Source organism: Petromyzon marinus, chromosome 71 (assembly GCF_048934315.1).
Source record: "Petromyzon marinus isolate PM22_M1 ecotype Great Lakes invasive population chromosome 71, UKy_Petmar_22M1.pri1.0, whole genome shotgun sequence".
Taxonomy (NCBI): domain Eukaryota; kingdom Metazoa; phylum Chordata; class Hyperoartia; order Petromyzontiformes; family Petromyzontidae; genus Petromyzon; species Petromyzon marinus.
The window spans coordinates 4,328,664-4,350,350 of NC_133737.1; the positions used below are offsets into that span (position 1 = coordinate 4,328,664).

The following is a 21,687-nucleotide window of genomic DNA, read 5'->3' on the forward strand; positions in this document are numbered from 1 at the left end:
ACCCAAGATGGCGACGCGTCCCTCTCTCTCCCATCGAACATGGCGGCCTCAACATCTTCACCCCCCTATCAAAGATGGCTATGCTATGACGTCATTTCCGCTGGCCGAAACCGGACCTCGCCTCTCCATTGCGAACGTGGCCCGGAACTTACGCCAGACCTCAACCTTCTGCCATCTTGGTCAGGGGTACCCCACACCTTCCCTGACTACAATACGGTGGGTCGCCATATTACGTAGGGGGTGGGTAAACACCACGTGACCGGACCCCGACGTCACCAACTTGGATTAACACCGCCCCCATCCACACATCACTCTTGGTCACGTGTACCGGAAACTACGTCACAGGTCACCCTTCCGCCATCTTGGTCAGGGGTACCCCTCCACTCATTACAACACGGTGGGGGGCGGGGCGGGGCAGGGGGCGGGGCGCCATCTCCCCCCCCCTCACTTCCTGCCCCTCTTTCGGCGGCCATTGTTGTTTCCTTTGTGGCTGGCAGAGCGACAAGTGGGGCAGCGATCAGAACGAACGGACGCACGCAAGGAGAGGAAGGAGGAGGAAGGAAGGAAAGAACAAAAGCGGTAGCGGCGGTCGAAGGAGACGACAAGAGAGAGAGAGAGACGAAGAGAGAGAGACGGAGAGAGAGACGAAGAGAGAGAGAGAGACGTGTCAAAGTGAGACGCGGCTTGCTAACGGTGTTTTTTTGTGTTGTTGGGTCAGAAACTAAGCGTGATCACACATAATAGAGGTTTTTATTTTGGGGGGGTGGTTAGATCGCGTAAATATATAAATGTGTCGTTAAAACCCGCCACCACCCGACACAGCCAACTAGTAAGGGTTTGTCACGTAAACAGAACGTGGCCAATTCGTCACCAGTACAGCACTAGTGTGTAGTGTAGTGTATAGTGTAGTGTATAGTGTAGTGAATAGTGTAGTGTATAGTGTAGTGTATAGTGTAGTGTATAGTGTAGTGTATAGTGTAGTATGTAGTGTAGTGTATAGTGTAGTGTATAGTGTAGTGTATAGTGTAGTGTATAGTGTAGTGTATAGTGTAGTGAACAGTGTAGTGTATAGTGTAGTGAATAGTGTAGTGTATAGTGTAGTGTATAGTGTAGTGTATACTAGTACAGCACACCGGTTGTGTGTTGGAGAGCCAAGCCACAACATTTACAATCTTGAGTACGACGTTTCGCCAGTAATTACAACCAGCTTCATCAATGAAGATAGTTGTAATTACGTGACAACCCCTTACTAGTTAGCTGTGGCGGCGGGTTTTAACGACACATTCAAGCGATCTAACCCAAAACACCTCTTGTGGATATTGGTCGCGAAAGCCGACGTGTTCAAGGGGTAATCGCGTTAAAGCGCTCAAAGTCGACGCGTTTTGAACGTTCGCCGGACGTACACGTCTTGGACTGGATCGCGACGATCCAGTGCTAGGGACGTGGCTTCGATTCGCGTTTCCAGCGAGCGCGCTCCGACCGAGAAAGCCTCGCGTTCAAGTTCAAGTTTCATTTATTAGGTATAGCCCTGTGAGCCATGCGGCTCTTTAAGTCGGGTGCAACCGCAACAAACAAAATTTGAACACAGAACATCTTAAAGCGACAACGCGTAACAGAAACATTCTGGAATAAACCAGCAAATATTCCACACAAAAAAAAGTATTAAAACGCTGTGTGCAAAAATCAATGTGGTGCAAGCCAACAACAACAACCATAAGACAGTTGATCACCGGTGCGGCGTCTTTGTTGTTGTGCAAAAATAAACTTGGCAACGTAAACTCAGACATCGTCAACAATTTCTACTTAACAATTTCTACTTGGCGTGTCACCCCCGACGCGGATTCGTAATTCCACCACCGTTTCACTCGCTACGAAATTCAAATTAACCACTGTTATATACTCTTGGTTCTTTCGGTCAAGTCACGTAGACGGGAAACAATAAAATAATAAAAATATAAAACAATACAATTCTCACGACGTTTCGACTGCAACACAAGCAATCGTCATCAGGTGTGATAACCACAGCAAGAAAATTTGAAAAAATTAGGGTAATCGTCTTTTTTCAAATTTTCTTGCTGTGGTTTTCACACCTGATGATGATTGCTTGTGTTGCGGTCGAAACGTCGTGAGAATTTTATTGTTTAATATTTTTATTATTTTATTGTTTCCCTTCTACGTGACTTTACCGAAATAACCAAGAATATGAATCCCTGCAGTCACGAAAGCTTTAAATCAAAATTTGAACCACTGTTAATTAAAATTCGTCGCTGAAGCGTGTGCAGGTGCTTGTCAGAATTAGGGTAATCGTCTTAAACCCCCGAAAGGTGACTTATTTTAAATGCTCACCGAAGCGAGACGGGGCTCGACTTGTTCCTCGTCTTGTGCCGAATCTTAACGGGGTGCTGGGTCTCGATGATCCTGGGAATCGGCTTCGATTCGCGTTTCCAGCAAGCGCGCTCCGACCGTCTCGCGTTAATCCGACGGTGCGGTGCGTTTTTTTTGGCACGAAAAAGGGTAATCGCCTTTGACCGCTCTAACTTCGCAAACAAATCCCCGACGTCGTCGGGAATCGCCGTGCGGTGTTGCCCAGCCGCTGCCGAATTTCCACGGACAAGATACGACCCCTGAGGAATTGTTGTTCAACGCGAATCGCCGGCCTCGTGTTGACTCTCTCTATACGCCCGTCTGTCTTTTTTTGTGTTTGTCAGAATTAAAAGGAGCAAAGTCGACCCTCGGAACGTTGGGCGGACGTTGGAGCCGGCCGCACCTCTTTCTCGGTTTGTGTTGAATCCACGGCACAGTGCCACAGACTCAGCACTCACCCACAGATTCAGCACTCACCCACAGACTCAGCACTCACCCACAGACTCACCACTCACCCACAGACTCACCACTCACCCACAGACTCCGCACTCACCCACAGACTCCGCACTCACCCACAGACTCACCCACAGACTCAGCACTAACCAAAAGACTCAGCACTGACCCAGAGACTTAGCACTCACCCACAGACTCAGCACTCACCCACAGACTTAGCACTCACCCACAGACTCACCACTCACCCACAGACTCAGCACTCACCAAAAGACTCACCACTCACCCACAGACTCAGCACTCACCCAAAGACTCAGCACTAACCCACAGACTCGGCACTCACCCACAGACTCACCACTCACCCACAGACTCAGCACTCACCAAAAGACTCAGCACTCACCCACAGACTCACCACTCACCCACAGACTCGGCACTCACCCACAGACTCACCACTCACCCACAGACTCAGCACTCACCCACAGACTCAGCACTCACCCAAAGACTCAGCACTAACCCACAGACTCACCACTCACCCACAGACTCACCACTCGCCGACAGACTCATCACTCATCCACAGACTCAGCACTCAGCCACACTCATCACTACACAGAGACCCACAGACTCACCACTCACCCACAGACTCACCACTCACCCACAGACTCAGCACTCACCCACAGACTCAGCACTCACCCAAAGACTCAGCACTAACCCACAGACTCACCACTCACCCACAGACTCACCACTCGCCGACAGACTCATCACTCATCCACAGACTCAGCACTCAGCCACACTCATCACTACACAGAGACCCACAGACTCACCACTCACCCACAGACTCACCACTCACCCACAGGCTCACCACTCACCCACAGACTCACCACTTGCCCACAGACTCGGCACTCACCCACAGACTCGGCACTCACCCACAGACTCGGCACTCACCCACAGACTCGGCACTCACCCACAGACTCACCACTCACCCAGACTCAGCACTTACCAAAAGACTCAGCACTCACCCACAGACTCGGCACTCACCCACAGACGCGACACTCACCCACAGACTCGGCACTCACCCACAGACTCACCACTTGCCCACAGACTCAGCACTCACCCACAGACTCGGCACTCACCCACAGACTCACCACTCACCCACAGACTCGGCACTCACCCACAGACTCAGCACTCAAGCACAGACTCAGCACTCACCCACAGACCCAGCACTCACCCACAGACTCGGCACTCACCCACAGACTTAGCACTCACTCTCAGACTCACCACTCACCCACAGACTCGGCACTCACACACAGACTCGGCACTCACCCCCAGACTCACCACTCACCCACAGACTTAGCACTCACCCTCAGACTCACCACTCACCCACAGACTCGGCACTCACCCACAGACTCACCACTCACCCACAGACTCAGCACTCACCAAAAGACTCAGCACTCACCCACAGACTTAACACTCACCCACAGACTCACCACTCACCCACAGACTCACCACTCACCCACAGACTCAGCACTCACCCACAGACTCACCACTCACCCACAGACTCAGCACTCACCCACAGACTCACCACTCACCCACAGACTCACCACTCACCCACAGACTCACCACTCACCCACAGACTCGGCACTCACCCACATACTCGGCACTCACCCATAGACTCGGCACTCACCCACAGACTCACCACTCACCCACAGACTCAGCACTCACCAAAAGACTCAGCACTCACCCACAGACTCAGCACTCACCCACAGACTCAGCACTCACCCACAGACTTAGCACTCACCGACAGACTCACCACTCAACCACAGACTGAGCACTCGCCCACAGACTGAGCACTCACCCACAGACTCACCACTCACCCACACTCATCACTACACAGAGACCCACAGACGCGACACTCACCCACAGACTCGGCACTCACCCACAGACTCACCACTTGCCCACAGACTCAGCACTCACCCACAGACTCGGCACTCACCCACAGACTCACCACTCACCCACAGACTCGGCACTCACCCACAGACTCAGCACTCAAGCACAGACTCAGCACTCACCCACAGACCCAGCACTCACCCACAGACTCGGCACTCACCCACAGACTTAGCACTCACCCTCAGACTCACCACTCACCCACAGACTCGGCACTCACACACAGACTCGGCACTCACCCCCAGACTCACCACTCACCCACAGACTTAGCACTCACCCTCAGACTCACCACTCACCCACAGACTCGGCACTCACCCACAGACTCACCACTCACCCACAGACTCAGCACTCACCAAAAGACTCAGCACTCACCCACAGACTTAACACTCACCCACAGACTCACCACTCACCCACAGACTCACCACTCACCCACAGACTCAGCACTCACCCACAGACTCACCACTCACCCACAGACTCAGCACTCACCCACAGACTCACCACTCACCCACAGACTCACCACTCACCCACAGACTCACCACTCACCCACAGACTCGGCACTCACCCACATACTCGGCACTCACCCATAGACTCGGCACTCACCCACAGACTCACCACTCACCCACAGACTCAGCACTCACCAAAAGACTCAGCACTCACCCACAGACTCAGCACTCACCCACAGACTCAGCACTCACCCACAGACTTAGCACTCACCGACAGACTCACCACTCAACCACAGACTGAGCACTCGCCCACAGACTGAGCACTCACCCACAGACTCACCACTCACCCACACTCATCACTACACAGAGACCCACAGACTCACCACTCACCCACAGACTCACCACTCACCCACAGACTCGGCACTCACCCACAGACTCGGCACTCACCCACAGACTCGGCACTCACCCACAGACTGAGCACTCGCCCACAGACTGAGCACTCACCCACAGACTCACCACTCACCCACAGACTCACCACTCGCCCACAGACTCAGCACTCACCCACAGACTCACCACTCACCCACAGACTCGGCACTCACCCACAGACTCACCACTCACCCACAGACTCACCACTCACCCACAGACCCACCACTCACCCACAGACTCACCACTTACCAAAAGAATCAGCACTCACCCCCAGACTCACCACTCACCCACAGACTCACCACTCACCCACAGACTCACCACTCGCCCACAGACTCAGCACTCACCAAAAGACTCACCACTCACCCACAGACTCAGCACTCACCAAAAGACTCAGCACTCACCCACAGACTCAGCACTCACCAAAAGACTCACCACTCACCCCCAGACTCACCACACACCCACAGACTCACCACTCACCCACAGACTCGGCACTCACCCACAGACTCACCACTCACCCACAGACTCAGCACTCACCCACAGACCCAGCACTCACCCACAGACTCGGCACTCACCCACAGACTCAGCACTCACCCACATGCCACTCACCATTAAACGCATCACTCATGCATAGACTCACCACTACGCAGAGACCCATAGACTCACCATTGCACAGAGACCCATAGACTCACCACCACACAGAGAACCATTGACTCACCACTACACAAATATCAATAAACTCACCACTACACAAAAAGCCACAGATTGACCACTCACCCACATTCACCACTACACATACCCACAGACTCAGCACTCACCCACAGACTCACCACTCACCCACAGACTCACCACTCACCCACAGACTCACCACTCACCCACAGACTCACCACTCACCAAAAGGCTCAGCACTCACCCACAGACTTAGCACTCACCCACAGACTCAACACTCACCCACAGACTCACCACTCAACCGCAGACTGAGCACTCACCCACAGACTCACCACTCACCCACAGACTCACCACTCACCCACAGACTCACCACTCACCAAAAGACTCAGCACTCACCCACAGACTTAGCACTCACCCACAGACTCACCACTCACCCACAGACTCACCACTCACCCACAGACTTAGCACTCACCCACAGACTCACCACTCACCCACAGACTCACCACTCAACCGCAGACTGAGCACTCACCCACAGACTCACCACTCGCCCACAGACTGAGCACTCACCCACAGACTCACCACTCACCCACAGACTCAGCACTCACCCACAGAGTCAGCACACACCCACAGAGTCAGCACTCACCCACAGAGTCAGCACTCACCCACAGACTCACCACTCACCCACAGACTCACCACTCACCCCACATCACTCACCATTAAACTCATCACTCATGCAGAGACCCAAAGACTCACCATAACACAGAGAACCATAGACTCACCACCACACAGAGACCCATAGACTCAACCCTACACAGAGACCCATAAACTCACCACTACACAAATACCAATAAACTCACTACACAAAGAGCCACAGACTGACCACTCACCCACACTCACCTCCATACAAATACCAATAAACTCACCACTACACAGATGCACACAGACTCACCACTAACCCACAGACTCAGCACTCACTCACAGACTCACCACTCACCCACAGACTCGGCACTCACCCACAGACTCAGCACTCACCCACAGACTCGGCACTCACCCACAGACTCGGCACTCACCCACTGACTCAGCACTCACCCACTGACTCAGCACTTGCCCACAGACTCAGCACTCACCCACAGACTCAGCACTCACCCAAAACGTCTTTCTCAGATTGTAAATGTTGTGGCTTGGCTCTCCAACACACCAGTGTGCTGTACTAGTGACGAATTGGCATGTTCTGTTTACGTGACAACCCTTACTAGTTGGCTGTGTCGGGTGGTGGTGGGTTTTAACGACACATTTAGAAATTTACGCGATCTAACCCAAAAACCTCTATTATGAAGTGAGGAAAGTATGGAAAAGATAAATTTTCCTTTTGGCTGCAGGGTAAGCACCTGGTTGCAGCTATTGTGCTGTTTGCAAGCTGCCTTGGTTGTTGGTGGACTGGAGTTTTATTAGCTGTGGCAGCAGCCATGTGTGCTGTGTTAGTTTTTTGTGTAGCTTATTGATGTTGAGGAGTTGCATTCGCTCTAGGTGCAGGCATAGCAGCACTGGTCGCATGCTGCCTTGCTTCTTTGTGTTCAGTAGTGTCATTATGAATAGGTGCAGCCATCGCAGCACTGGCAGCATGCTGTCTTGGAGATTCATTAGCTGTATGTGCAGCACAGGTAGCATGCCGTCTCACTTCTTTGTGTTCAGGAGCTCTAATTGCAACCATTGCAGCACTTGTACGAATGGCATCAATTATTTTAATCGGCTTTGGTGAAGACAAGCGCACGTTTTCCGCAAGGAACATAGGTGGAGGTGAAAGTTAATAAGCAGAAAAGTGTAAATAGAACTGGTCTTTAGCAAAAATGTGTCTGAAATAAATGTAGTCCAACTTTACTTATTCTGGGTCATTGAGAATTAAAATGATTCTTAAAATTTTTGTTTGGCTCTAGTTTTCAAGATATGCGACTCGGTCCAGTATATTCAACTCTTGACTTTGGGAATGGCAGAGGATGTGTGAGTTATAAAGAGAAGGATATTCAATTTAAACTAGAAATGACTAAAATACATCTTTGGCTGGATCTATGAATACATCTATGACTCGGTTTGGACAGTACTTGCTTTTTGAGCAAAACAATGAATGATGCGATCTGAACCTGGTATTGCGTCATGCATGATATGAATTGCATCATGATATTCCTATAAGTCATGGGTGATGCAATCATAACTAGGCTTAAATCCCTCTGCTGAACAAATTACCCTATATCAGCTCTAGAAATCATGCAGTGTAGTGTTATCTTATTTGTCAATGTTTGATTTTGCAAAGGAACACATTTCTGTTTAGCCAAAGTGAGCAGAGATGCCTCATACTTGTGTAAACAAAGCAGATAACTTCTGCAATGTTTGTGGTGAAGTGACTTTTGCGTCACAAAATTGCAGTATAACCACTATAGTTAAGAAGGCCTATCACCTTTATTTCTGCTGCAAAATTGGAGATCAGGACAAGATGTGGGCCCCCACACATTCTGCAACACTTGTGCAACAAATCTTTGCCAATGATTGAACAGGAAATCTATGCCTTTTGCAGTGCAAATGATTTGGAGAGAGCCAACAGATCATATCAACATTTGTTACTTCTGCATGGTGCTTCCAGTTGGGAAAGGTGTGTCAAAGAATAAACGGTAAACTGTGCATTATCCAAACATTCCATCAGCTATACGCCCAGTACCCCACGGAGAAGGACTGCTGGTTCCTGACGCACCAGAATCATTCTCACTTGATTCAGATTAGGAAGGGGATGAAATTTCTGGTCCTGGACCATTAAGGTCACATGACCCAGATTTTCTCCCATCCTCCTCTGAACCACACCTCATAGCACAAGGTGAACTGAAAGACCTTTTCAGGGATTTGGAACTACCCAAAAGTAAGGCAGAGCTGTTGGGCTCCAGACTGCAGCAGTGGAATCTCCTGCCAAGTGATGTTAGGGTTTCCATGTTCGTGACTGTCAAAAGGATCTTGTCCCATTCTTCTTCATGAAAGGTGACCTTGTAACCTGCAACAACATCGATGGTGTGATGGCAGCCCTCAACATCGTTCATGATCCAGATGAGTGGAGACTAATCATTGATTCATCAAAGATGAGTCTTAGTTGGTTGAGTTAGTGGGTGAGTGTGTAAGTGGGTGATTGAGTGGGTGAGTGTGTGGGTGAGTGTGTAAGCGGTTGAGTGAGTGGGTGAGTTAGTGGGTGAGTTAGTGGGTGAGTGTGTAAGTGGATGAGTGAGTGGGTGAGTTAGTGGGTGAGTGTGTAAGCAGTTGAGTGAGTGGGTGAGTTAGTGGGTGAGTGTGTAAGTAGGTGAGTGAGTGGGTGAGTGTGTGGGTGAGTGTGCGGGTGAGTGTGTAAGTGGTTGAGTGAGTGGGTGAGTTAGTGGGTGAGTGTGTAAGTGGGTGAGTGAGTGTTTGCACAGTCACATAGTCACTTTAAGATGTTTTTCTTGTTCGTGTTTTTGTTTTTTTGTTTGTTGTGGTTGCACCCGATTCAAGAGCCGAATGGCTCACAGGGCTATACCAAAATAAACTGAACTGAACTAAAGCTATAATCTTAGTTCTTTCGGTAAAGTCACGTTGAAGGGAAACAACAAAATAATAAAATATATATAAAACAATAAAAATTATCACGACGTTTCGACCATAACACAAACGGTCGTCTTCAGGTGTGTTGGTTTGCATAAATGTATTTTTAAACGGTGCATTTATTTATTTATAAAAAACGTTAGCGCCACGCGCAGCGATTTGGCAGTTTATTTAGGACTAGTCCATCTATATTCTGAAAAGAGGAGGGGGGAGACGATTTTTTTTTTATAATGTATGCTGTCTGAAAGCCACTGTAAGCGTGAACAATCAATTAAGACCTGAAATGGTTTATCAAATCTTTCTAATGATTGCTAAGATAGAATCCATCTTCTCGGTTGAAATTGTCTCTGTGCTTGTATATGTGGATAGCCTCATGAACGAATCTCTCATGGTAGCCAGACGGCTACCATCTTAGCAATCATTGGAAAGATTTGATAAACCATTTCAGGTCTTAATTGATTGTTCACGCTTACAGTGGCTTTCAGACAGCATACATTATATATAAACAAAAAAATTCGTCTCCCCCCTCCTCTTTTCAGAATATAGATGGACTAGTCCTAAATAAACTGCCAAATCGCTGCGCGTGGCGCTAACGTTTTTTATAAATAAATAAATGCACCGTTTAAAAATACATTTATGCAAACCAACACACCTGAAGACGACCGTTTGTGTTATGGTCGAAACGTCGTGAGAATTTTTATTGTTTTATATATATTATTATTTTGTTGTTTCCCTTCAACGTGACTTTACCGAAAGAACTAAGATTATGAATTACTGCAGTCACGAAAGCTTTAAATCAAAATTGAACTAAAGCTGTTTTGCTGCATAATGGCAATGTTTTGCCATCAATTTCAGTTGGTCATGCAGTCCATATGAAGGAAACCTATGACAACATGAAACAACTTTTGAGGTGCATAAACTATGACCAACATCAGTGGCAGCTTTGTGGTGACTTGAAGGTTGTTGCTCTCTTGTTTGGTCTACATATTGGATACACAAAGTATTTCTGTTTTCTCTGCGAATGGGATAGGCATGCGAGAGATTCCCACTACATTGGAGCCTGGGAGGAAGTGTTCAGCATCCACCACTTGTTGAATCAAGGAATATTTTGTTACCACCCGTACACATCAAGTTGGGTCTTATGAAGAACTTTGTCAAAGCCATGGACAAAACACATCTAAAAAATTGAAGACCAGTGTAGTATGTGAGTAAATGCTTTGTAGGGATTGTTAATGAAATGTTAGTTAAATGTATAATCGTTGTAGGAATGTGAAGACATAGCCACAAAGGAACGAAGTGTAAAGCTGTAAGTTGTTGGAGGGAGTAATTGTTTGTAGTGCTTGAAGTGAGTATGAATAGTATGCATGTGGTGGTGTGTACATATATAATGAGTGTGTGCATGCTTTTTATTCGTTAATAGGCAATGTAGAATTTATGTATTTAGTCGTAGCTGTTGTATAGCGTCTATGTTGTGTAGAAGATCGGCAGTGCTGGGTTGTAGATATTTTAGAATAGTACGTGTTTTTTAAATAAATATTGCAGTGTGTGTTAGAGGTGAGCCGTGCACATGCAGAGAGGATGGTAAGGAGCCGGAAGTGGATGAATTTGGTAGCAAAAACGCAGGCCTGATAATATGAGTGCGTGGAATTGTAGTTTGTGAAATATAATGTGTTTGCGTGTGTGGCAAACCGGAAGTCGTGAGAATGCCCCGGGCTTTAACACATAGCAATACAGAGGGTGGGGGGGTTGGAGTTTGCAGGTGTTGAAGGTGAGCAGGTAAGCTAAAAATAGTGCGAAAAACACATTAAAACACACTCTCTCGCCCGTGAGAATGCATGAAAAGTTCAGGGTGTGTAGGTTTCATGGGAACAACGTACACGTGCAAAATCTGCTTTATTTATATAGATGTATACTATTTTTGATCTTGGAATATTTTTTGTATATGGTTTCTCTCAATGTTTATTTGAATTGCTTAGTTTTTAGTTCTTTGGAATACAGTACAGTACTTATTTCAATTATGATGTAAATTTTAGTTGCCGTTTACCGAACGCCATGACTTATGTAAGGCTTAAGTATTGAATATCGCGCTTTTAGCTTTTGCGTGGCACTTTCCAAGAACGTAACCTCCGTGCTATTCAAGGGGCTGCTGTATTTTCTGTCCATCGACTACAGCAGAGGAGTACTGCGGAAACTTGATCTCTGTTTTCTTGATGAAATTAAGGCCTATAGTTCCATAAAGAGTCTTTGGGCTTTGGGTTCTCTGTTTTCGATGTCTGCCTCTGCTCAGATTCGTTGATGATTTTTATTTTGGGCAGGCCCGTCTAAAGCTGCATGACCAGGAGTCGAAGCCTTTTCCTGTTCAACTTGGCTTGTGACAGGAATTCACTCTTGCCTCATGCATTACATAGCATTGTCAATAATTATGTAGTTTATGCGAAGTTCACGATGGCCATATAAATGCATTGCATTCATTACGGTTGCAATGATATGCTAATCGATGCATGGTTAAAGTTTAGGGATCAATCTCTGCTTGTCAACCATGTTAGATATACTGATTATTTGGTAATGGCTACACAATCAGATGGAGTTAGGGAATCTTGTTCTGTGCCTGGATAATTCCATAATGAAATGGGGCCTTGCATATGTTCCACAAAAATAAATCGCCTGCCTGGGAATTTCATGTCATACAACACTGCACCTGCTCAACTCTCCATGAATAATCAGGCAGTTCTGAAATTGTTGGAGGAGCTCCCATACCTGGTTAATGTGTTCACGACCAGCTCTTAAAATTAATCTAGCAGCATTGTTTCGTTAGACTGTGTAGCACTGTGGAAGCTGCCTGGACTTTTGCTCCATCCAAAGCTGTGAGTGTCCATAGCCAAGGTCTGGTCCGTCTGAAACCATCCCTCTCCCCGCCATACTGGCATTGCAGCCATCCCTCACCCTTCATCTTGCGGTTGGTGGGCGGACAGGATGGCGCCACGTAGCCATTCATGGCTGGGCCCGACTGGGTTACGTGGGTCACCTAGCCACCAGGTGCTTATTGGTGAACACCACCCCCAGGCCTCGTTCCAGGGGTGATATCAATATAGAATATCTGTAAGGATGCCCCCCAATAGACTCCCCCTCGCACTCTACCAGGCACATCCCACTCGGGGAAGACCGCGGTGGCGGCCCAGGACACGCTGGTGGGACTCTCTCGCTTGGCTGGCCTGGGAACGCCTGGGAATTCCCCAGGAAGAGCTAGAGTCTGTCACCAGGGAAAGGAAGGTCTGGACTGCCCTACTGAATGTGCTGCCGCCACAACCCTTACCAGGACAAGCGGATTTAGGAACGAACGAACAAAGCCGAGTCGTTTTGGCCACATTACCCCTTTCTCTGTGGATACAAAATATGAACTTATTTAAAGGCCTGCCTGTGATCCCTCTTATTGAACCAGACAAGATTGTATTAGTACCTTACAGATCCCTGAAATATGAGTACAGAATATAATCGGTAAGTCTTTTTGGCAAGCGAGCCTGCATTGGTTGGGTCATGAATCCTGCATACTCCGACAACGCATGGTCAAGCAGCTTCTGTTAGTGCAGATATTAGGGGCTAAACAGGCATGGCATTGGCAAAAGAAGAGATTGGAGGATGTAGAGGTGATTAGACCTGCTGATGACTTTACCAGGAGTGTCAAGATCAGCCTCTGTGGAGGAGGCCCATGAGGTATGTTGCAGGGCAGTTGGAGGTATTTGCTGTGCAACAACAATGAGGTCAGAGGAGCGACGCTCACATGGATGGGTGGAACTCTGGGTGCTTATAATGCAGAAAGACAGCGGGGAGCACAGCTGATGTATCTGTCAATTATCTCAGTCGGTTATCCCATGACATCTGGATCATTCCCATTACCTGCTGACAAGTGATCCACACTTACATGGCATTAAATTGCACCTATCATGGCATGAGCACTGTGACAGGTTACTTCAAAATAGTGATGAATGCTCACTGTTTTGTTTTTTTCTTATTGATCCATGTGAAATGTATGTGTAATAGTTATCTCTGTGGGGAGCGGTGGCGCAGTTATTTCACTGCATTATGAACTCAACAATTAGAGTTTAATTATCACCAACAGCAAACATGATTGATAAGTGAAAACAACTTATTGTGGGCCTCTGCTATGTTTATTGATCCTCAATTAATTACATGGTGAAGTGAGGAAGTATTAATACTGAACATCTTCTTTGGTTCTTTCGGTAAAGTCACGTAGAATGATAATAAAATAATAAATTGATAAAATAAAATAACACAATAATATTCTCACGACGTTTCTGCCACAACACAAGCGGCCTTCATCAGGTGAAGGGGGCGAGACTGGTAGGACAGCGCTGGAGTGAAAGAGCCACGTTCAGATACGGCCTTTAAGCTGTGTGAGAGGAACAAAGCGCCTTGACAAAGGAATTGGCATATAATTTAGCATTGAAATGGCTGAATGATTAGCTTGTGACTGGTCACAGAAATAGCTATGTTAAAAGTTAAAGCATACACACCCGCAGAGGCACCCATTGTTAAAGGGATTAGCATAGAATTTAGCATTGAAATAGCTAAGTTAAGGCATACACATCTTGACAATGGAATTAGCATAGAACAGAGGAGGGGGAGAGAGACAGCTGCGAGGCCCTAGTATGCTCCATATTGTAAAACTATACCATTAACCGTGGTGTGAGAGGTATTAAGAGGCAATGCTGGCGAAAGAGCTGCGGTCTGAAGGTCATTGTAAAAATACAATTAATTAAGCACAGAAATGGTTTAAAACATCTTTCCAGTGGTTACTAAGCCTGAATCCATCTTCTCGGTTGAAATTGTCTCTGTGCTTGTATATGTGGATGGCCTCATGAACGAATCTCTCATGGTAGCCGGTTGGTTTGCAAAGAACCTCCCGTCTTGGAGAAGTCAATGTCATGTGAGCCCACTGAATTATAACAGTGATCTGCCACGGCAGAGGAGTTCGTCCTACCGTGTTTCAAGTCTGCTTTGTGTTCGCGGATGCGGTCCGAGATATGTCTTTTGGTTTCTCCAATGTAGCTACTACCACAGAGGCACTTTAGTTTGTAAACGCCCGGGTACTGTATGTCTGGAACAGCATCTTTTACAGATGGAACTAAATCACGGATTTTATGTACTGTGTTGAATCGGACCTGGATCTTGTGTTTGTTCAGGATTTTGGAGATCTTTTTAGTGACCCCTGCAATGTAGGGTAAGGTGATGGTTTTGAGTGGCTCCACAAGAGAATCCTTCTTCATGACTGGAGTGATGGCTTTGCGGATTGTGTAGTCGGAGTAGCCATTAGCCCTGAGAGCCTGGTGTACGTGCTTGAGTTCACTGGTAATGTGTTCCTGGTCGGAAATGCATTGGGCTCTATGGTATAGAGTCTTGATGAGGGAGTTCTTCTGGGATGGATGGTGGTGGGAATCCGGTTTCAAGTAAGCATCTGTATGGGTAGCTTTCCTGTAGACAGAGTGGCTCATTGAACCATCATGTCTTCTTTTAATTAAGACATCCAAAAAGGGTAGTTTGCCATCTTTTTCGACCTCCATGGTAAATCTGATGGCTGGGTGTATGGAATTGATGTGGTCGCGGAATTGGTCTAGAGCAGGCTGGCCATGTGGCCAGATGACAAAGGTGTCATCAACGTACCTCTTCCATAAGGTTGGGCGTAGAGTGGCAGTCTGGATGGCGTCAGTTTCAAATTTTTCCATGAATATGTTGGCTACAACCGGAGATAAGGGGGAGCCCATTGGGGTGCCCTCAGTTTGTTTGTAGAAAGTTGCATTCCAGGTGAAGTAAGTGTTGGTTAAGCAATGTCTCACCAGGGGGGATACATCAGTATGAAGTCCTTGATGAACCAGGTCTTCAATGATAGCGATGGTGTCAGGTACCGGGACTTTGGTGAACAAGGACACCACATCAAAACTGACAAGCAGGTCGTTTGGGGACAGGGAAATGCCTTTGATTGTCGATACCAGGTGAGTAGAATTTAGTACCGCAGAGGTGGTTTTTCCAGTGAAAGGTCGCAGTATATCAGCAAGAAAACGTGCCAGTTTGTAGGTGGGGGAGCTGATAGTAGAGACGATGGGACGAAGGGGTGTATCTTCTTTGTGTATCTTTGGAAGGCCATATAATCTTGGTGGTCTGGCAGCAGAGGGCTTCAACGAGAACTGTTTGATCTCATCAATTAATGCTGTTGAATCAGAGATTATTTTGTTCGTTTTGGTGACCAGGCTGTTGGTGGGATCTCTTTTTATTTTTGTGTAGCTGCCATCGTTGAGTAGTTCTTGAATTTTGTTGTTATATTCTGTTTTGTCCATGATGACAGTGGCATTGCCTTTGTCGGCTGAGAGGACGACAATATCATCCCTATTTTTTAATTGAGATAATTCAAAACGTTCGTCTTTGCTGATGTTGCTAGGTGGCAACTTAGCGTTTTTGAGGGTTGCAGCGATTTCAGATCTTGCTACCTCTCACACCACGGTTAATGGTATAGTTTTACAATATGGAGCATACTAGGGCCTCGCAGCTGTCTCTCTCCCCCTCCTCTGTTCCGACCATGGACGAACTCGTCCGTCTGAACGGGACCCGTAGCTATCCGTGGTGCTGAAATTTGAGGGTAAGAATCCACCCATTTTTTCGCCATATAGCATTGTGATATATAACAACTTATTGTTGGTAGCTTAGCTGATTGGAGAATATAGAGTTTATTGATAACATGAAGGTAATTTATATTTTAGTTTTTATTGGTTCACTATATAGTACTGTGAATAGCTCAGATGTGTAGTCATTTCTGTGACCAGTCACTAGCTAATCACTCAGTTGTTTCAATGCTGGATTCGCCTAGTTATTTCAATGCTAAATTCTCCTGTTTGATTTGTACTAAGGGCCTCGGTGAATGTGTATGCTCTGACTTTAACGTAGCTATTTCTGCAGCAGGTACAAGCTCTATTTCTGCAGCAGGTACAAGCTAACCACTCAGCTATCTCAATGCTAAATTCTATGCTAATTCCATTGTCAAGATGTGTATGCCTTAACTTAGCTATTTCAATGCTAAATTCTATGCTAATCCCTTTAACAATGGGTGCCTCTGCGGGTGTGTATGCTTTAACTTTTAACATAGCTATTTCTGTGACCAGTCACAAGCTAATCATTCAGCCATTTCAATGCTAAATTATATGCTAATTCCTTTGTCAAGGCGTTTTGTTCCTCTCACACAGCTTAAAGGCCGTATCTGAACGTGGCTCTTTCACTCCAGCGCTGTCCTACCAGACAGTCTCGCCCCCTTCACCTGATGAAGGCCGCTTGTGTTGTGGCTGAAACGTCGTGAGAATATTATTGTGTTATTTTATTTTATCAATTTATTATTTTATTATCATTCTACGTGACTTTACCGAAAGAACCAAAGAAGATGAATCATTGCAGTCACGAAAGCTTTAAATCGAAATACTGAACATATGAAGGTGGCCAGGCATGGTTCTGTACATGCCACCACCTTTTTACCATGCCAGTGTGTGACACTGTCAAGTTTGTATTTGCAGTAAAGTATATTAACTCTATTGAACACGGAGGTTAAATCAAAACAATAGTTTATTTTTGTTTTCCTCTGGAATTTTTTTTATAAGAATGGAATTGGTCAGGAAATTAACATAGCACATGCAGCTGAAGTTAGATATGTTTATCCGAGCATTCAATCAAATATGAGCCTGGCTTCATACCTCTAAGTTACGATTGAACATTATGCATTTCTGCATAACACATAGTATTATTTTCAACATCCTTTACTATGTTAGCTGAATTTTGGTTTTATAAATATTCCTTTTGTAGGCAGACAGCCGAAATTGTGCTTGAAGTTTTGGGTTGACATTCATTTTGATGATACTAGGGCTTCCAAGCATATTTATGACCATTTGCCCTCTCATTTTGTGCCTTAACAGCCCATGTGATGAATTGGGGAATCGTTTTCACTCTATTATGAATATATGAATAAGTATAAACGTGTAAGTCATGAGTGACTGTGTAAATATGCATTCCTCAGTGCCTCGATACTGACGTAGATGTGGATATTTTTTTCTGTCTGCAGCTGACGCTTCCTCTGACGCTTCCTCTGCAGAATTGATCTGATGGAGCAAAGGGACTCAGCGCAGCTCGGTACAAAAAGCCAACAATGCGACCAGGATGCAAACAGCACGGATCATACTGGAAATTTGACACAGCACCAGAGGACACACACAGGAGAGAAACCCTTCAATTGCACTCTATGCCAGAAGGTGTTTGCAGGGTCATCAGCTCTTAAGATCCACCAGAGAACACACACAGGAGAGAAACCCTTCAAGTGCACTGTGTGTGGGAAGGCGTTTGCACAGTCACCACATTTTCAAAGACACCAGAGAACACACACAGGAGAGAAACCCTTCAAGTGCAGTCTGTGCGGGAAGGCGTTTGCACAGTCACCACATTTTCAAAGACATCAGAGAACACACACAGGAGAGAAACCCTTCAAATGCAGTGTGTGCGGGAAGGAATTTTCATGTTCATCTACTCTTAAAAAGCACCAGAGAACACACACAGGAGAGAAACCCTTTAAGTGCACTGTGTGTGGAAAAGCATTTTCAGGTTCATCTACTTTTAAAACTCACCAGAGAACACACACAGGAGAGAAACCCTTCAAGTGCACTGTGTGCGGGAAGGCGTTTTCTCAGTCATTTACTGTTGTAATACACCAAAGAAAGCACACAGGAGAGAAACCCTTCAAGTGCAGTGTTTGTGGGAAGGCATTTTCAGATTCATCTACTCTTAAAAGTCACCAGAGAACACACACAGGAGAGAAGCCCTACAAGTGCAGTGTGTGTGGGAATGCATTTTCAGATTCATCTACTCTTAAAAATCACCTGAGAACACACACAGGAGAGACACCCTTCAAGTGCAGTGTGTGTGGGAAGGCATTTTCTGGTTTATCTACTCTTAAAAATCACCAGAGAACACACACAGGAGAGAAACCCTTCAAGTGCACTCTGTGCGGGAAAGCGTTTTCACAGTCATTTACTGTTGTATTGCACCAGAGAAAACACACAGGAGAGAAACCGTTCAAGTGCAGTGTTTGTGGTAAGGCATTTTCAAATAAATTTTCTCTTAAAATACACCAGAGAACACACACAGGAGAGAAACCCTTTAAGTGCACTATGTGCGGGAAGACGTTTGCAACGTCATCAAATCTTCATAGACACCAGAGAACATACAGGCATCAGAAGATCCCCAAGGAGTTGAGTCTGAGTCAAAGTGCTGCGATGATCCCATCCCTTGTGAAAAAAGAACTGGAAGAAAATCCCAGCTTGGACACTTTGAAAGATATAAAGTTGAAATATGAAGAGGTGAATTATGATTTTGAAGAAGTGACAGTGAAGAGTGAAGAAGTGAAGGTTAAATATGAAGATTCAACTCCAAAATCGGACCTTCACATCGATGGAAGTAACGTGAAGCAGGAGGAGAATTCTGACTGTGAGGCAGAGCAAGGCAACTCCCAGCAGTTTGTGGAAGTGGAGGTGTGGCTGGACTTCTTAGACAATACAAAATCAAATAGAGACCCTGTAGGTGTGTAATCTTGAGACAATGAAGCTCCAATAGATTCACCTTTGTCACAGGCCTTTAATGAAAATGTGAAGTTGAACACAATTCCTAGGTTCAACCTGCAGAGTAAGAGCGGCCAGTATTTGTGGACCTGTGGATTTGGTAGATCTCTAACCAGGGGTGAGAGCCAATAAGCCCACAAGTATTCACTCTGTTATAATGCATTTTTATGGTGCTTGCTTAATCGCCTCAGCAGCTCGGAGTTTTGTATCATATCTAAACACAAACACTCGAAGGGCATCCCCAAGTGGCAACTGCCCGTGTGTGGCATAAGGTGGCCCTGCACCAGCCTGCATGTGGGCATGAGTCTGTCAGTAGGGGGCGATGATTGATGTGAAATCTTTTAATTTTTGGATATTTGGAATTACCCAAATTTTGACATTGACACCAACATATAATGACTTGTGTTTTGAATGATAATAGTGTGTTTTACATCCACTGTTAAGTAGAAAGTGCATATTTTGGTTAATGTTACTGGAGTAGCTGGGGGGGGGGGGGTGCCTGTCGGATTTGAACCTTGAACCTCTGCATTAAATAGAGAATGCGCTCCCACTTGGCTTCGCTCAATCTGAGTGTAGGTATGCCAGCCTTAATATTTCGAACGGACGCAGATATTCCATTGAGAGCGATCCACGTTTCACATGCCTACAGAAGGCAGGGCATGACTGTGGCCGACAAGATCCAAAGCTTTGTGCGAAGCGACAGACCAGGTAGCTTCCACACAGCATTGCGCAGTTGATGAAAAAAGAATGCTATCCGACTGATTCGGATCACCCACACACTGTAGACATGTATTGTGTACCCACAATGTACACATACAATGTACATACAGCATAAACAGTGTATACATATGTAGTGGCATAGCACTGGCTGCTGGCAGAAAAGGGGATTTGCGGCATATGGCAGTCCTGACGTCAGCAGGCCAGGATATATGAGAGGGGGATCTAGGGGAATGGTCACAGAAGGGGTACACCAGGAATCCGCGAGGAGGTTCCAGGAAGGGGGCGTGGCCGGGGCGGAACGAGGCCACGCTGACAGTATAAGAGGGGCCTCTTAGAGGAACCTCGGGCTGTTGTTGGAGTGAGATCCCCATTGTGTCCATCGTCACTATTCTTCTCGTCTTCGCCATTCTTCTCGTCATCGTCTCTGTCTCTACCATCTCGGGGAGCCGCTAGTCAGACAGCCTACCAACTGTCCTAGCTGAGTAGTGTCACCGATAATAGACGGACTAAATATTAAGTGTGTTAACCCCGATGGTGCTCGTTAATAAAGAAGTGCCTCCAAGTATTATTGTCTTCGAGTTAGTCACTACACATACACATTAACAAGAACAACAACCGTCATTCGCCACTAAGTGGCGGTGACGTCACCACGGCGCTTGTGCCAGGCTATGTGCACGTTAAGACCACATGAAGTGTCGAACACCCGCCGGCAGGAGGTCACAGGGTAGACCTAGGTGCCATGGGTCGACTGAGATGACTGGCTGATGCACTACCTGTGCCCCCTTCTGTGCCAACACTGTACACAGACACGGTGTGTATACACGCACATATTCTTTGGTTCTTTCGGTAAAGTCACGTAAATAGAAAAAAATAGAAAAATGAAATGAATAAAAAATATCACGACATTGCAATGGAAACACAAGCTGTCATCAGGAAAAAGGGGTTAGCCTCTAAAGGCAAACTGTACGGGTTTGGAGATGCACATAGCCCAAGTGTATCAGCAGCATGGGCGGGGCAGCAATGCCAATGCAGCAGCAATGCCAATGCAGAAAAGGACCGCCAGGAAATCACTGCAATGCCAATGCAGCAACAATGCCAATGTAACAAAGGGCTGCCAGGAAATCACTGCACCCCACTCCACACACCACACTGCTGACGGTGGAGGTTGATTGACAAGAAAACACAAGTCAAGGCATGACCCAAAGTGGTTGATGACATTTTTATAATGATTGCTGAGTTTTTAAACATTTGTGGTGTCACAGCAACGAAGCCGCTCCGTCGGAGCCGTGCCTGCAATTGTGATGCCGCAGCAGCGAATCCGTCCTGCCGACGCCGTGGCCGCGACGCCGCCACCTCCGAGCGACGGGGCCGACGCTGCTCTTCCCTCACCACCCCCCACATGAACA

The 21,687-nt window shown here is 46.6% G+C and overlaps 1 protein-coding gene across 3 annotated transcripts; it reads left to right on the plus strand.

Annotated features, from left to right (window-relative positions):
* The first annotated feature begins 440 nt into the window (after positions 1-440).
* On the plus strand, positions 441-20,846 carry LOC116957237 (uncharacterized). 3 transcript variants are annotated; one of them, XM_032979283.2, is made up of 4 exons: positions 441-672; positions 2,709-2,777; positions 10,933-11,106; positions 18,046-20,846. In XM_032979283.2, exon 4 carries the CDS (start codon positions 18,056-18,058, stop codon positions 19,529-19,531), a length of 1,476 nt encoding a protein of 491 aa, XP_032835174.2. In that variant the 5' UTR covers positions 441-672; positions 2,709-2,777; positions 10,933-11,106; positions 18,046-18,055; the 3' UTR covers positions 19,532-20,846. The 3 variants fall into 3 exon arrangements, with proteins under 3 accessions (XP_032835174.2, XP_032835173.2, XP_032835172.2); XM_032979282.2 differs by lacking the exon at positions 10,933-11,106 and having other exon boundaries at positions 18,016-20,846; XM_032979281.2 differs by lacking the exon at positions 10,933-11,106.
* The last annotated feature ends 841 nt before the right edge of the window (positions 20,847-21,687 follow it).